The sequence below is a fragment of the Podarcis erhardii genome (assembly GCF_964252035.2).
Source record: "Podarcis erhardii genome assembly, chromosome: 13".
Classification (NCBI taxonomy): domain Eukaryota; kingdom Metazoa; phylum Chordata; class Lepidosauria; order Squamata; family Lacertidae; genus Podarcis; species Podarcis erhardii.
Window position 1 is genome coordinate 32,205,170 of NC_138502.1, and position 15,700 is coordinate 32,220,869.

At 42.4% G+C, this 15,700-nt stretch overlaps 1 protein-coding gene across 3 annotated transcripts in view; it reads right to left on the reverse strand.

The window, feature by feature from the left end:
- SKAP1 (src kinase associated phosphoprotein 1) overlaps positions 1–15,700 on the reverse strand; it is a 314,733-nt gene that overhangs the window by 285,421 nt on the left and 13,612 nt on the right. For 2 of the 3 annotated variants that reach the window (XM_081838162.1, XM_081838161.1), the window contains exons 4-5: positions 10,848–10,911; positions 3,884–3,989 (exon numbers count right to left, since the gene is read on the reverse strand). In XM_081838162.1, coding sequence (XP_081694288.1) covers positions 3,884–3,989; positions 10,848–10,899 — 158 coding nt within the window. In that variant the 5' untranslated portion in view covers positions 10,900–10,911. The remainder of the gene's footprint in view (positions 1–3,883; positions 3,990–10,847; positions 10,912–15,700) is intronic. The other variant, XM_081838163.1, reaches the window with a different exon arrangement.

The window sequence follows — 15,700 nt, forward strand, 5'->3', positions numbered from 1 at the left end:
TGTAAACAGAAGCTGCTTGGGATTCCCCATCCCTACTTTTTTTTTTTTTTAAGGTGGGGAAGGTAACCTCTAGCTCCAATTAAGCTTTTAAAAAGAAAGAAGGAGGACTGTATGTAGATCTTAACTGAAACCAGGGCTCAGAAATGCTTCTGGTCAGAAAACATTGTTTCAAGACATCTAGGAGCCCCAGCAAGGAGAAGCAAATAGGGAGGGTGGCAGAAAAAGAAGAAAGGAGAAGGGGGTGCCTCCATACATTTGGCTCTGGCACCACCCCATGCCAGCATGCAGATTACCCTCTAAACAGTAAAACAGTTCCTCATCCATGGTTTAAAGGAAAGTAGTTATGTCAGAAGGAGCACGGCAGGGCATTAACCCCCTCAGGGCAGTATTATAAAGTGTCATAAACCAAAGTGGGGAATAAATAAGATAAATTTTCAGGAGTGCGTTTCAAGAGCCCTGGATAATTATTTGCACCTGCCAAGGTCTAGCAACATTTCCTGAAAGTAATTTCAAGGGGCACAATGTGAAGACAAGGACTCCTCCCCTGTGCCACCCTAGTGCACTTAGGAGCCCAGGGAGACAGAACGGAGAAGGAACAGGGAGAACCACACGTCTTCTGAAAGCTCAAGGGAGATAAAGTGACAAAGGACACAGGAAGGGCACAGGGCGTGAAACAAGGAGAAATCCCTGACAGAGCTACCCTTCATGCACTTCTTCCCCCCCTACATTCAGATTCAGAACTACAGAGAATCCAGTTCTACATTCTGATCAAACTTCACTCTATTTCAGTATCCAGTATCCAGAAGGTTCCCTCCATCTCCTGAAGATAGTGCCTAACTTTCAATTATTCACGGCAACCCGGGCTGTTAATTACACAGTCCCAAGTTGCTAAGTAAGAAAACTGGTGCTTAATTAGCCAGCAGGAAAGATTGATTTGGATACAGCGGGGCATCGCACAATGTTCTTCTGCAGGGGATACCCGGCTGTGACCTTACGAAGGATAAAAACACTCTGCCCACTTGAGTGAACTGAAAGGTGCGGCTTTAAAATCAGACTAGACTAGTTTAGACCAGTCTACAATGGCGTAAATGCACCAGTGATTGCATGACCAAAAAGTCAGAGCAGGAGTATGCAGTTTAAGGTCTCTTTATAATGGGACAATGTGAATTTGAGAAACCCAGTTTGCATTCTCTGCACAATAATTCCACAATACAATCTATACGGGTTTTACATCAAACCCCTCTATAAATCCAATGAAGAGAAGCTGCAGGAACAGCAGAAATCAGGCTGCCCTGTTAGTAGCCCTGGGCACAAGCATGAGGTATATCCTAATCAGGCCCACCAGGCTGTTTGGGGCAAACTATTCCTTTTCCTTGGCCTGACATATATAATATCGGGCACAGGAAACTTCAAGCTGCAGCTAGAAGAAGAATCAGAAGCAAGCTCAACCTGCACTTCTGAAATGTCCATCACTCCCCTGGCTTGCCTTTAAGCCAGGAAAGCAAAACAGAGGGGGGCGGGTTTCAAACTGCACCTGCAAAAGAAGTTTGGTTTTTTTGTCCTTCACAGCCCAGCTTCAACTCAAGCCATGGATACAAAGGAATAACTGGGAGTGCAATTGAGTGCTTGACAGGTGGCTTGGGTCACCCACCTGTCAAAGTGGCCTGCAGAAGTGAAGAAATTCATTATCCAGCAATTCCTTTCCCTGTCTTAAAAGTGACACACCATGGCAAGGTAGGTATCAAACGGAAACTGGGTGACCCTGAGGAAGTTGGACTCTCAGCCTGAGTTCCCAGTCTGTAATACGGAAATAAATGGGTTGGATCTAGAGAAGGTTCCTCCATCTCATTATCATTGTCAGAGTTTTAGTGTCTGTGGGGTAATAGTGCAATTCTGGTATTTATACCCACATAAGTTTAATTCTTAGTATATTAGACTCTATGTCTTCCCTTGACATACAGAGCCACACTACCTCCAGTGCCCACCTCCCTGTTCTGTCCATAGAGTTTACACCCAACCACTGCTCTACCAGGTTTCTCTTATTTCCTTCATGTCCTTTCAGTACAGTGCATTCCAGTTTCCTCATTTCCCTTTGGCATTAACATTTGAACACCTGCTCACCAAATTCTTTCCCATGTGTCCTTTTGTGCCCAGTTTTCCTATAACTCTTTGGCTTCTTTAAAACGTGTTCTTGTTTCCTTTTGCACACTCACTGCCAGATTCTATCATATCTAGAACTGAGCCAAATATTTCCCAGCATATATTTTTCTAAGAAAATCTTGAAATCGTAAGTTTCCAATCTTTACAGCTGTGAAAATATGCCCCAGAGAACGTAGGCCTGGTGAAATCTCAGAAAGGTCGGCTTGGGCACAAAACAGGACTTCTTTTAACAGTCAGCGAAAGAAAGCTCAGCACCCTGAATAGCCTTTGTCCTTCCTCATAACAAAAACAAACTCAAACAAACAACACCAATCACCATAATTCTTTGTTAGTAAGAGACAATACATTAAAATCACTAAGATTTGGGACATATTTCAAATATAAAGCTGGATCTAATCACAATGTATAAAGTTGATAATGGGGCACATTGCACACAGCAAGAAACTCGTCAAACAAGGACAGAGAGATTGCATAAAGCAGTTGATTAGAAGCAACATTTCTAAAATGAAAAAGTCTATAGTTCTACCTTGTATGAAATATAACAAATACAGCCCAATATAAGAAGAAAAAATTATGCAAAACATAAGCAAACTTGTTTAATTTAGTTTATTCAGACTGGACAATTTTGTCTTTTATTGGTGCATAATTTCGATTTGGTGTTGTAATGCAGAGTATACATGGTGCATGACAATTCTTGGCTGTCCTTGACTTTCTAAGATGCCCCTAACTTGAACCTTTAAAAAAAAAATGCGGACCCTCCTTACCCTTGCAATGCCCTGCAATTCCCACCAGGTGCTCCATTCTTCTAATCCCCCACCACATATCCTTCAAAATCTGCCTGCAATGGCATCTAATAGCTTGTGGAGGCGATGGAGGTGCCAATTAAAGTAACAGCAAAACGTCTTAAGATTCCCCAAGTGACCCTGCCCTTCAGAGGAAATGCCACTTATTCCAGAACATTCTGGCTTCCATGTAAGACTCTGTCCCATATGCCAGTGTTGCTCCACATGTGGGCTTTGGAGCTGTATCCCATTCTTACCATGGAGAAGTATTTTGGTTGGACAAGTAGTAGAAGGACCCCCTCATATAAGCAGTGCATGTATGAAGTGGTTATAAAGCAAGGTGGGAGTGAGGCTGTAGTATGCAACATTGGAGGGAAGGGGGGGGAAGAGATAGAATTGACAGCTGAGTGGGAATGTACAGGGTAAGAAGAGAAGGAACAAAAAGATGGGAGGCAAAAGGGGCAGTAAGAGAGAAAAGGCCCTAGTGTGACCTTTATTTATTTAAAATTTAAATGTAGGGTAAATACTATAAAATGCCTATACCACACATATTCATTTTATATTATTTTCTGTCATAAAAAGCTTATTTAAAAAATAAGAACAAGGCATTTTATCTTGCTATTTAAATGGCTTCTTAAAGCTTGTGGGCTGAGCTTGGCAAAGTGATCCACAGCTTGAGCTCAACGGGAACATAACAAAAACAATGTGTTTATTTCTCCATGAAGAAGATTCCTAACAGTGCAATCCTAACCATCTCTGCTCAGAAGTAAGTCCGTTGAATTCAGTAGAACAGGCTCCACCCTCTTCTGCACTTTCAGCTGAAGCATTCTGTATTTGGCCACTGTCAGACACAGAAAACTGAGTTTGATAGATTTGCTTAAAAGAAAAGTCAGAAAACTGCTACAGAAATTGTCCCCATCAGAACTGTTAGATATACAAACCTCTCTTTAAGTTGCTTTATATCAATCAAGATTGCATCCCTCTGCCTCTTCTCTGTAGCATTCAGGTTCTCATCCTGCAGCCCCTCCACCAGGTAATCCTCAACATCTGTTTAGAGAGATGTGGGGAGTAGTTACAAAATTGGGAGAAGGAAAAATTAAGCTATTAACAGAAACATCAGACAAACTACCAGTTCAGCAAAGCAACAATAATTTCATAACCTTAAAAGGTGACCCTCAGGGTCCCTTCCAACTGTACCGTTCTATGATTCTATGAACTGTGTTGTAAAATTCAAAGAAATGCTATAACATTGAAGGACAACTGTTTTTCAATTTGCATAATGTTCTGGAAGGTGTGAAACGTGTAGCGTCATATTAAAATGCACACTGTCCCATCCCTAAAAGCAGCCCTAACGTCAAAGCTTCTACAGACCAGTGACAGGGTGCATTGTAATAAAAACACCAGTCACTTCTGCAAATTTCCACAAGCTACAGCCTTTCCCTCCCAGTCCCAGTCCCATTTCCAGAGCCATCTGCAATGTCCAAAGCACCAGGAAATGAAATAGAAAAACCAGGCCATAAAGTTTCAGAGTGGATCAGGAAAAGAAGCATGTAAACTGATCAAATTTAAACTGTTTGACATTAAGTTGCGTTAGTTTTACTGCTCATCTGTGATGTTATAAAATTTCAAGAAAGAACACAGACAAGCTAGCAAGTTTGGCTGCAGATATTTTGCAAACAGGAAAAGAAACAAAAATATATAAGGCTAGAGAAAAACCAATATTAATGCCGAAACAGTCGGGTAGTTACCACCTTGCCTAAACCCAGTGTTTAATTTGAGATAGAGTGCTTAATTTGCAAAGAGGGGTTGTTCAGGGGAGGGGGAGTTTTGTTTTGTTTTGTTATGGTTCTTGTTTTTATTATGTATTTTGTGTTTTCATCTTGTATTTTTATTCTGTGAACCTCCTTGAGATCTACAGATAAAGAGTGGTATACACATTTCATAAAGAAAGAAATAAGTGCCACTATCTGAATATAAAGAGCATTGTGGAACATTAAAGACTAACAAATTCATTATAGCATTCATAGACTCAAGCCCAGTTGCACATATCATACATATTATGTTGACCAAGGGAACTGGGTATGGGATAGGCCTCAATCGTTTCGGCATGAGCAGTTATCACAAGAGCTAATGCCTTGAACCTTTTTTCTCATACCAGGGCTCTGCCATGGACTACTGGAAGTAACAGCACAAAGAGTGCCTTTCAAGAGTCCAGAGATTTTCCTCACCACTGAGTATACAAAATTCATCCCCATACACCTACTGGGTTGAAGTGGGAGGCTTCCATGCAGCTTCGAGGCCCAGCAACTCTCATTTTATAAATTAATCCACTTTAATACTCTGATCATGTTACAAACTAACTCTCAGTACAAAATAAAAAATAAAAAATGTGAATCCACACATGCAGAAGATCAATTCAATCTAGCTCCCTTATTTCTGATCTGTGTTTTCTAAATGATATGATCGCTTCTGACGACACATTAGGCCGACGTGGCAGTTGACTCAAGAGCCTGTCTTTCTAGCTTGCATAGATGGAACGTACCTTCCCTATCGGAAGGCCTAGAGACTCTGCAGATTGTTAAAAGACGCAGCAAGTTTGATATAGGAGAGCGTGACACGCAATTAATCTCCATTCATAGCCTGCTCTGCTTGTCAGGAAAGGAAGGCTCCTGCTTTAGAAGGGGATCCAAAGACTTCAATTAAAAACAGTCAGCTAACAAGAAAATAATCTAAGCTAAAGGAAAGGTGGCAGGTGCCGAAAATGAGTTGTTTACGAGAAATGTCAGCTCAGAACAATAAAGCACCAAGCATTTTTTTAAAAAAGTGAAGCGAGCCGACTGCATCACAGCCTCGAATCTAAAACAGGAGAGGAAACCCACATATTCAGCAGGGGAAGACAACCGATTCAAATAACAAGGTTTCATTACTCTGAGCCAAAATTATTGAGTCTTTACTTTGGCTTAGCTTTTAAAGGCTTAGCTTTTTAAAGCTGTTTTTAGTGCCTTAGCCCCAGAACTTGTGGAATGATATGAGTTCCTTTGAGCATGCGCAGAGTCCTTTCTCCTCACAATAGAAATTAAAACGCAGGTGCCTGGCCACAAAAAGCAAATTGCAAGCAACAACTCTCAAAACTAATTTCCTATCAAGTGTTTGGAACACCAGGACATGCCTATAGAAAGTTTTTGTTTGCATTGCCGGGAAGAAGCAAGCCAAGGGATATAGATATTTAACAGATGAAACTTTTCCAGGCACAGGGAGTAAGTGGTAGGAAGAATTACATCTGCTAATGACTATTTATCCAACTGTAGTTAAAGACACAAGATGGGAGTAGAGCCAGGAAAAGAATAAGATGGCAATTTTAAATAGCTGTGGAAATGAGATGAATGGAGAGAGTGGAACACAATGCTCAGAGCTACTTTTCTGACTACACATGTTGTACAGCTGAATTCTAAAAACAGATTCCAAAGTAGAGCTCTATTAAGTAACCCAAGACTCAAAATTATTGCCTGGGAGTAGTAAAGGCTTTGCTGAAGAAATAGTTGGGGAGAGTGGGCTTACCAGTCTTTTCCTGTCAAGCACTGAGGCCACCAACTTCCTTTTCCCCCTTTGTGAGACCATAGATTTAGACTAAGGGCAGCAGGATACAGCGGCGAAGCAAGCCAATCGGGCACCTGGGGCGGCATGTGTCCAGGGGCAGGGACAGCCACCTGCAGGGCAGAGCCAGATGGGGTAGGAGGCTCTGCAGGGCCTCCAAGGAGTCTGCCTGCCTTCTCCCGCTCAGCCGCCCTACAGCTGCGGGGAGGCAGTGGGCGGAACGTTTGGGGCAGCGTGGAGCCTGCGTGCCCCCAAGCCACTGTGCCACTCCAAGGAGAGATGCATGGCTCGAACGCAGTGAGTGCTGCCCTGCATTTTGTCACCCCCCCCCCCCTCAGTGGTGACACCCGGGGCGGCCCACCCCTACTGCAACCCCCTTCCTCTGCCCCTGGCAAGATAGTGACTTTTGTCCACTGCTTCCCATGCCCCGAACCTTGCATGCAAGCCACCTTGACATGAGGTTCCCACACATACTTAGTTCAGTATGACCAAGCAGCAGAAGTGCTGAACTTACTATTTTGAAAAACAATTCTAAAATGCCTCTTAGTGTAACCATGTGTTTGTGCATGCAAGGCACACACAGGCATACATATATGGCAAAAAGCCAGCCTATTTCATGTACACAGAGATATCATAGCTCACTTCTTATTGTCAGGGGTGCGCTGATTTTTTTCTCCAGGGAAATATTTACACAGACACATGCCAAAACCACCACCTGTACAATGCTTTGTTTTTCCTCATGCGATTTAATAGTAAACTCACAACACAGTGAGCACAGAGGGTTAAAGTACATTCTGACACGCAAAAGGCCGGAGGTTCAGTCCTCAGCATTTCTAGGTGGGACTGGGATGGACCCCTTGTCTGAAACCCTGGAGAGCTGCTGCCACAGTGTAGACAATACCAAGATAGGTTGACCAGTTATCTCATTTGGTATAAGACAGCTTCCTGTGTGCCTTTCCTGCAATGACAATGGTGGTGCTCCATCTGCAACACACTGTGTCCAAGAAGGTCTGCCACTGGCCTACCTACCCATAGCTGTCAACGTTTTCCTTTTTTTAAGGGAAATTCCCTTATTCCAAATAGGATTCCTCGCAAGAAAAGGGAAAAGTTGATAGCTATGTACCTACCTTCTTAAGTTTAAGGAGTAAAATGTTCCTGTTTGTCCAGACATTTAACTTCTAATACCGGTTGAGTCAATTGCAATGGTTGCTCTCTCCCTGAAATTTATGTGAACAATTTATATATGCAACACTTGACACCCTATAGCTTCTAAATAGTGTCTGTAGTTTCCAAGTCGTGGTAGTACACATTTAGGTTTTTGTATGAATTTTATAGCAACTTTACTGGTGAACGGTAAACTGCAACTGCCTGAGTGGCTTTAACATAGAAATCCTCCAGTCTGGTGCTGTTTCATTTTTTGTTTTTTACAGGTGTATTCTACAACATGCCATTCATTGATACAATAATAGTGCATTTATAATGGTGGATTTATACTGGGTCGTCCACACATCATTCTGCTTTATTAATTGTTTTACGATGCTTCCTCAATGTTACTGCATTACTGCTGCTGAGAGAAGCACTCGTGAACTATAACACAACAAAAACAGGAGGGAAACTTTAAATATTTGTGGTTAAAAAAAAATGTTGCAGGATATCAGCAGGAAGATATGGGACATGCATAGACAGGAAACAAGACAGCATGTTTGCCCCAAAATTTTTGCAAAGAGCAGTAAAAGCAGAATTGCATATAACCATCGTGATGCCATAAGGAACCCAAATCTTGTTATTGTTGTTGTTGTTGGCGGCATCTGTCTGTCTTGAGAGACAATGGAGGTTGTCTCCAAGGTAAAGTCAAATTGCTGGAGAATCACAGCACCTGCTGTGGCTGCAAAAACCAGTGACTTGTAACTGCTGCCTCCAGCGTTGTTTTCCCCGAGTTAGCAGCACTGAAGTGACCTCTCCAGGGCACAAGCCTGGGTAGTGTATATGGAAGCCAAGGGGTGCTCAGACGATTAGACCTCCCTCTCAGCCTCACTGATGTGGTCCAAAGGAAAGCAGAGCAAGACATTTGGCATCAGCTTGGCTGCAGGAGTTGCCGGAAGGAGGTGTACAAGACGCCATCCAACTGTCTTAGGGACTCCATCATGAATGCACAATAAAATAACATAAGGATGCCTTTAGAATGCAAGCTTTAATCACTAGACTCTAATGCTGTTTAGTCAGCAAAGGCACATAGTAAGAGGTAGAACTTACTTATTGGGGTTATTTTTGTTGTAATACAATACTATAGAAGTAAATGAGAGAAATATTCAAAACTTGTGTTGCCTGCTAAAAACAAAATGTAGCTTTTGTAGATCCTCATGCTTCCTTTGACATCGCAAGAGGTTATACAAAGTGATTTTGCAATATGCACTCTTAAATTGGCAAATTATGATTTGCTTAAAAATGAATCACTAAAGCAATAAAGTGGGCGCAGGACATTGGGCATAACATTATGTTTGAGGATTGGGAAAGGTTGTGGACCACTGGGCTGAACTTTACCGCATGTAATGCTCTGAAGGAAAATGTAATGAAAATGATATATAGATGGTACATGACCCCAGTTAAACTTGCCAAAATATACCATTCGTCTGATAATAAATGTTGGAAATGTAAAGAAAATGAAGGAACATTCTTTCACCTCTGGTGGACATGCCCTAAGGTGAAGGCCTTCTGGGAAATGATATATAATGAGCTGAAAAAGGTATTTAAGTATACCTTCACTAAGAAACCAGAGGCCTTCCTTCTGGGTATTGTCGGCCAGAAGGTGCTAAAGAAGGACCGAACATTCTTTATGTATGCAACAACGGCAGCAAGGATACTCATCGCAAAAAACTGGAAAACTCAAGATCTACCCACACTGGAAGAGTGGCAGATGCAGCTGATGGACTATATGCAACTGGCCGAGATGACTGGCAGAATCCGAGACCTGGGAGAAGAGAAGATGGAGGAAGACTGGAAGAAATTTAAGATGTATCTACAAAAACATTGTAATTTGGTTGAATGTTAAGAAGGATGCTAGATTATAAAAAATTGGCCACCACTAAATTAGATTTAAATTTGATGATAAGTGAGATTAAAGAAAATTGGAAGAATTGCTAGATTATATTTGAATGAGTGGACACGAGATTGTAAACAAGTTGATAATTTGTTTGGAAAAATCTTTTAACGATGTAAATGGGAGCGGGAGATGCGAGGGAGTCCAAAGAAGTGATGAAACTATGTTTGTGACAGAAGTAAGATTGTTTATTATTTGTGCATTTATATTCAAAAAATTTAATAAATATTTATAAAAAATGAATCACTAAAGCGTTCTAATTTTAGCAGATGTTCACACTTCCTTTAACAGCTTCGAAAGGAACCTGTGCTGAGATTACATATTATATTATAAATAAATATATAAATTAAGGTAGCTTCCAGGCAACCTGTTTATCAAGCATTCATCATGATTTGTTTGTGGGAGGAGGTTATATGACATCAGCATTCATTCCAATTTGTTTGCAGGAAGGTTATTATCATCATACACTTTCCAGTGTATTTTTCTGTTACATTTCCTCAGGGAAGAAATGTGTTTGCTGTGCAAGAACACAATATCCACTTTAACTGAGTAACCTGGATTTACTAGGATACTACTGAATCCAACCCACAAAACAGCAGCAGTCTGGAAGCACCTTAAAGGTAGCAGAGTCCTGGAATAAGGGGAGGTACCATGAATCTTAAATCACTGGAGAATTTTGTTTGTAAAGATCCCTGCTTTACTGCAGATCCCTTTGAGCTGTGGGGGTGGAAGAATTCATTTTGAGGGGGCAATGGGATTTCAACCTTTTTGGTAGTGTGGAGTAGCTATATTAGGCCCTCCTTTAATATCACTCCCAGCCCTATATCCAATTACATCTGTCCCTCAAATATGAGTAGACTGCGTCTTTAATTCCTGCATAAAACTACACCACTTCGGTAGAATTCCTGCAGCTAGCAAGGTGTTGGCCTTCACCCATGAACTCTACCATTTCACAACACCCGAAAGAACACTGAAAAATGCTGAAAATCAAGACTGCTTCAAATGTAATAAAGCCCTATAATAATAGGGGACAAATATACGTAATTGGGAGCACTGTTAGGGAGGAAAGGGAAAGGAAAGGTGATGAAAGAGAAGCCCACGTTCAGGATTCTTGAAGTAGAAGAACCTGCTGTGGCTACCATCTTTTCTTTTTCCTGAAAGCATCTAAACTGTAGGGGGATGGGCCTAATAATTCAAACAACTTCATTAGTTACCTTCAAAGAGCCTCTGGACATCCTCTGGGAGGGTACCTCCTGCAGCTTGCATTGGTTACAAGTCCTGAGGTTAAAATACCAAACAAAAACTTGCTGTAGTTATTTGCTTCTGCTACTATTAACAGTCTCTGAAGAAGAAAGGAAGAAACCGAAGGTAGAGCAGAGGCGAGAGGGGGTGGAAGGGAGGGAGGGACTATCTATAGGACGGCCTCATCCTTTGCAGCTGTAAGTCCCAGCGTCTCTAACACCACAGTGAAGCCTAAACAGGCACCTGTGAGAGAAGGCAGCAACTGCAGCTGTCAACTTTCTAGACAAGCATTTACTCCTTAATCTCTGGTAAAAGTGGCATATCCAAAGAAATGACTAAAATCTTAGTGGGGAGAAGAAGGTATTCTGGTGCTCTAGGATTTAGGTTGCAATGCTATGTATGCTTACATGAGAACAGGTGCTATGGAACATAATGAGACTGAGTAAACAAGCATAGGAATCAGCTGTAAGATATTCACATTATAGACAGCACTGACCTTGACTGTTTGGAGTGTGCTACGCTACTGTAAGCATGTTTACCCAAAATTTATTCCTGATGAGTTAAATAGGCTTAAGTGCTTACATTTCAGAAGCTAGAGCCAGTAGCTGAAAATGAACCAAGGCTAACCCAGTTTCTGAACTTTTTTTTCTTTAACAGAAGAAGAGGAAAAGGATGTGGTGTGTTTGAATCAGATAGAGTGTAAGATTAATTGCCGGGTGGGTCTGTGGTGGAAAATGCTGTATCCCTTCAGCGAAAATGCTGTGCCTGGACAATTTAGCCCAAGTATCAATCCTGGAACCTGCAAGTTCACTCCTGAGTTCATTATTAATGCCCTGGATCAGGCAAGCAAAAGAGAAAACCACAGTTGTGGGATACATTTTCTTATTGCCAGGGGCAGCCTGTCCCACACGACACAACACAAAAAAGGTAAGGTGCTGTCCACCACTACCCAAACCTTGTTTACCAGGGTCATGTGGTGGTGCTCTCACAAGAGGTCCACAAGATCTTGCAAGAGCTTGGCAAGCTTTCACAAGGCTCTTGTGAGTTCTCACTGGAACCCAGAAGCCACAGTGGTATCTCCTCACTTCTCCGGTAGCAAAGGGGCACCAGCAGAGCAACCATGGGGGATCCACCCCTTGGATTCCGCTGCCCATGTGGAGGCTGCATCCGTCCACCTCATCGGCAGGCCATTAGTATGCAGGGCTTCTGATCAAACTCGGAGCTCCATTACCACTTTGTTTAGAAATTAGTAACTCTGAACTTGCTTTGTCATCTGTTGCCTTCCTTTGAACACCTTTATCTTTGTGCTATTGTCGTCATGCATGAAATTTGGCGCTCTGTGACCTTTTGTGTTCATTGAATTCAACCAACCACCCCAGTCCCTAGTACAGTGGTACCTTGGTTTACGAACATAATCCATTCCGGAAGTCCATTCTTAAACCAAAGCATTCTTAAACCAAGGCATGCTTTCCCATAGCAGCTGGGGACTCAATTTACACTCAACATGTTCTGCTTCCAAGACAAAGTTCACAAACCAAAACACCTACTTCTGGGTTTGCAGCATTCTTAATCCAAGTTGTTAATAAACTAAGCTGTTCTTAAACCAAGGTATCACTGTAGAGCTATCTCTGCACTGCTTTGCACCAGCTGAAGTTTCCAGATCAATTCTAAGGGAAACCACACAGAATTATCAGGCACAGAAACTGGGCCCAAGAGAAGATTGACGCCTAAAGTATCCTGCTTGTTGCTTGCTTACTTCAAATCACAGAATTTTATTGGAAGGTACCATGGGGGTCATCTAGTCCAACCCCCTGCAATGCAAGGATATTTTGCCCAACCTGGGGCTGAAACCCATAACCCTGAAATTAAGATGCCCTTGCTCTACCCACTGAGCTATCCACAGGGTTCTTCCCATTCTTCATGCTTTTTCAGGCTTTCTTACAAGTCAATTTAAAGACTAGGACCCCATCTGCAGTATCATACCCCTTAAACAGCCATATTCTCCCAAAGAATCTTAGGAAATGCAGCCTGTTATGGGTGCTGAGAATTTTTAGGAGACTTGCCACACAGAGCTGCAATTTCCTGAGTACCCTGGGAAGAGAGATTGATTATCAACCCACTCTGAGGGGAAATAGCTCTGTAAGGGGAATAGGTGTCCCCTAACAACTCTCAGCCCCCTTAACAAACTACAGTATCCAGAAAACTTTGTCGGGAAGCCATGACTGTTTAAAGTGGCATGATACTGCTTTAAATGTACAGTGCAGATGGAACCTTAGACTTAAGGCAAATAATTAAAAGTATCCGAATGACAACTGTTAAAATGTGATCCATGCCAACACTCTGAATGGAATTCCCTTTGCTTTGAAAATCCAAATAGGAAAGTGCGTCGATTGCATAGGATTTAGAAATCCGCATAGGATTTGCATCTGGATTTAGAGAGAACAAAATGTGGGACAGCAGTAGTTGCAGAAGAATGCCACATGGATGAGAGGGAATTAAAAGAGGGACAAGGAGTTTACAATCCACATTAAGCCAATGGGTCACTGGATTCTGGTATACTTGGCTTCATCCAACTGAAGGGAGTGGATGGAGGGAAATCAGTTTCTTTGTAGAGCCAGTATAGTCTAGTACTTAGAATGGGAGACCAAGGTTCAAACCTCACTTGGCCATGACGCTCACTGCGTGATCTTGGGTCAGCCACTGCATCTCAGTTGTGTGGAGTTAATGCGTGGTGAGAACCATGTATGCTACTTTGAGCTCCTTGGAGAAAAAGGTGGGATATAAATGCAATAAATAAACCATGGGAGTGGCTGGGTCCCCTTGAGTGAAATAGCTCCCCTCTCTGACTCTGTCAAAAGGACTGTACATGCATCTATACTGTAGGTAAAGATTTGTTTCTGAATAAAAATATTTATTTATTTATTTATACATACATACATACATACATACATACCCCACCCATCTGGCTGGGTTGCCCCAGCCACTCTGGGCAGCTTCCAACAAAATATTAAAATACAATAATTAATAAAATATTAAAAGCCTTCAGACGTCTTCTAAAAGTCAGGTAGTTGACATAGAGAAATTAACCTGCACATGACATGTCTGTTCAAGGACATACAGAGGCCACAATTGGGATGCTACCATGGTATGGATAGAAGCCAATTTGAAATCAGAGCAGACCTACATATTCTGAGCAGAGATACATATTATAAAATAGCACAGTGGTGCTGACTGTAACAGAAGCAACAGTAACTGATAACAGAACACTGAATCCATGTGATTAAAAGCCAAACCCCCAAATCCCAGACACATCAATCTATAGTACCTAAACACACAAACACACACACATGTAGAATCGTAATATTGGCAGTAAATAGCAGTGGGGGGAAAGACAGGTAGGCAGGCCTGTTTCCACCCACACCTTTTTCCCATTTTAATCCACAAATTGTCCCATTGGAGTTTGTAGTTACTATATCATGTAGCCATATCAGGCTTGGAACTATTTTATTTAGTTATATGCTTCAATCAGAATCTTTCTCGGTGCCAGGGCTCTTAGCCCAAGATGTAAGAGCATCTGTGCATGTGCAAAGTGCATTCCCCTTGTCCTTGTAGCCACCGCCAGAAGCCCACACATCCTGGGGCAGTCCTCTGGGTTAGAATGCATTGCTTCCATGCAGGTTGGAGGCCTGGCACTTGTCATTTTAGAAATTAATCACTGTCAGAGACCAATTTGGAGCAGGCGAGACAAAAAGAAAAGGCTGCTGGTTGTGTGACTGGCAAATTCTACTGCATCGCTGCCATATCTCATCAACATTTCCTGCGCCCGAGATGCCAAGCTGCCTCCCCTAACACAGCCTGATAAGAGCTCCACCTTATTCGTCTCGGGCTCCTCTGAGTTCAGCAGGCAGCCTCTCTCTTTAGCGATAGCCTATTAAATGGACACATTCCTTTGAAGCCTCCTCTTGATTTTGAAATCCAATTTTCCCCCAACAAAGTCAGGAGATCTGATTGGGAGTAACTATGGAAACTGAGCTTAGGAGGGGGGGGGAGAGACTTGAAGGGAGTTGAAAGAGCGGCAAGGTTAAAAGGGGAAAAAAACACCCTGTAATCGAAAGTCAGACAGTGCTTTGGCACTGGAATATCAGAGGATCTAGGGAGAGAGGGTTGGCAGGGAAGACGTGCTGCTGTGAGGGGTGTTCTGTGTGGCTGTGGACTGAGCACCTGTCAGGGGAGGTGAGCAGTCCAGCTTTTCCTGTCACAGCAACCTGGGAGAGCATCTGAATACTCAAATGCATTTAGGTCACCATCTATTCTCACTCGCTCTCCTGGTTTACATCAAAATCTGGGCCTGCCCACTCGCTTCCTGCCTCTTCTAAAATGCTAACAAGTGTGACAAGGTTAAACTACATCACCTGGGCTCAATGGCATCCTCTCCACACCTGCTTCAAAAGGCAGCCCTGAAGTTAAACTGAATTTCTTGTTAATTAAAAGGAGATAAAGAAAGGCTAGCAGGCAGTAACAAAGGCAGGGGTAGACAACGTAAAGCCCTCCATTATGTTGATAGACTCCAACTCCCATCAGGCTCCCCATCAGGATGGTCAAGGGACAGGGCTGATGGGAATTTGAGTCCAACAACCTCAGCTTAGGTTCCCCACCTCAGCAGCAAAGGTTTATTTTGTATACCAGCACAAAGACAGAGAAAGTCCTGCCACTGGGCAGGGTGGGGAGGCAGCCCACCTCAAACAGTGGATTGGAGTGGTACCATTAAAAGGCAGGAAATAGTTTGGTCTATAATTATATTTTAACCAACATGGTGAGTGTTACT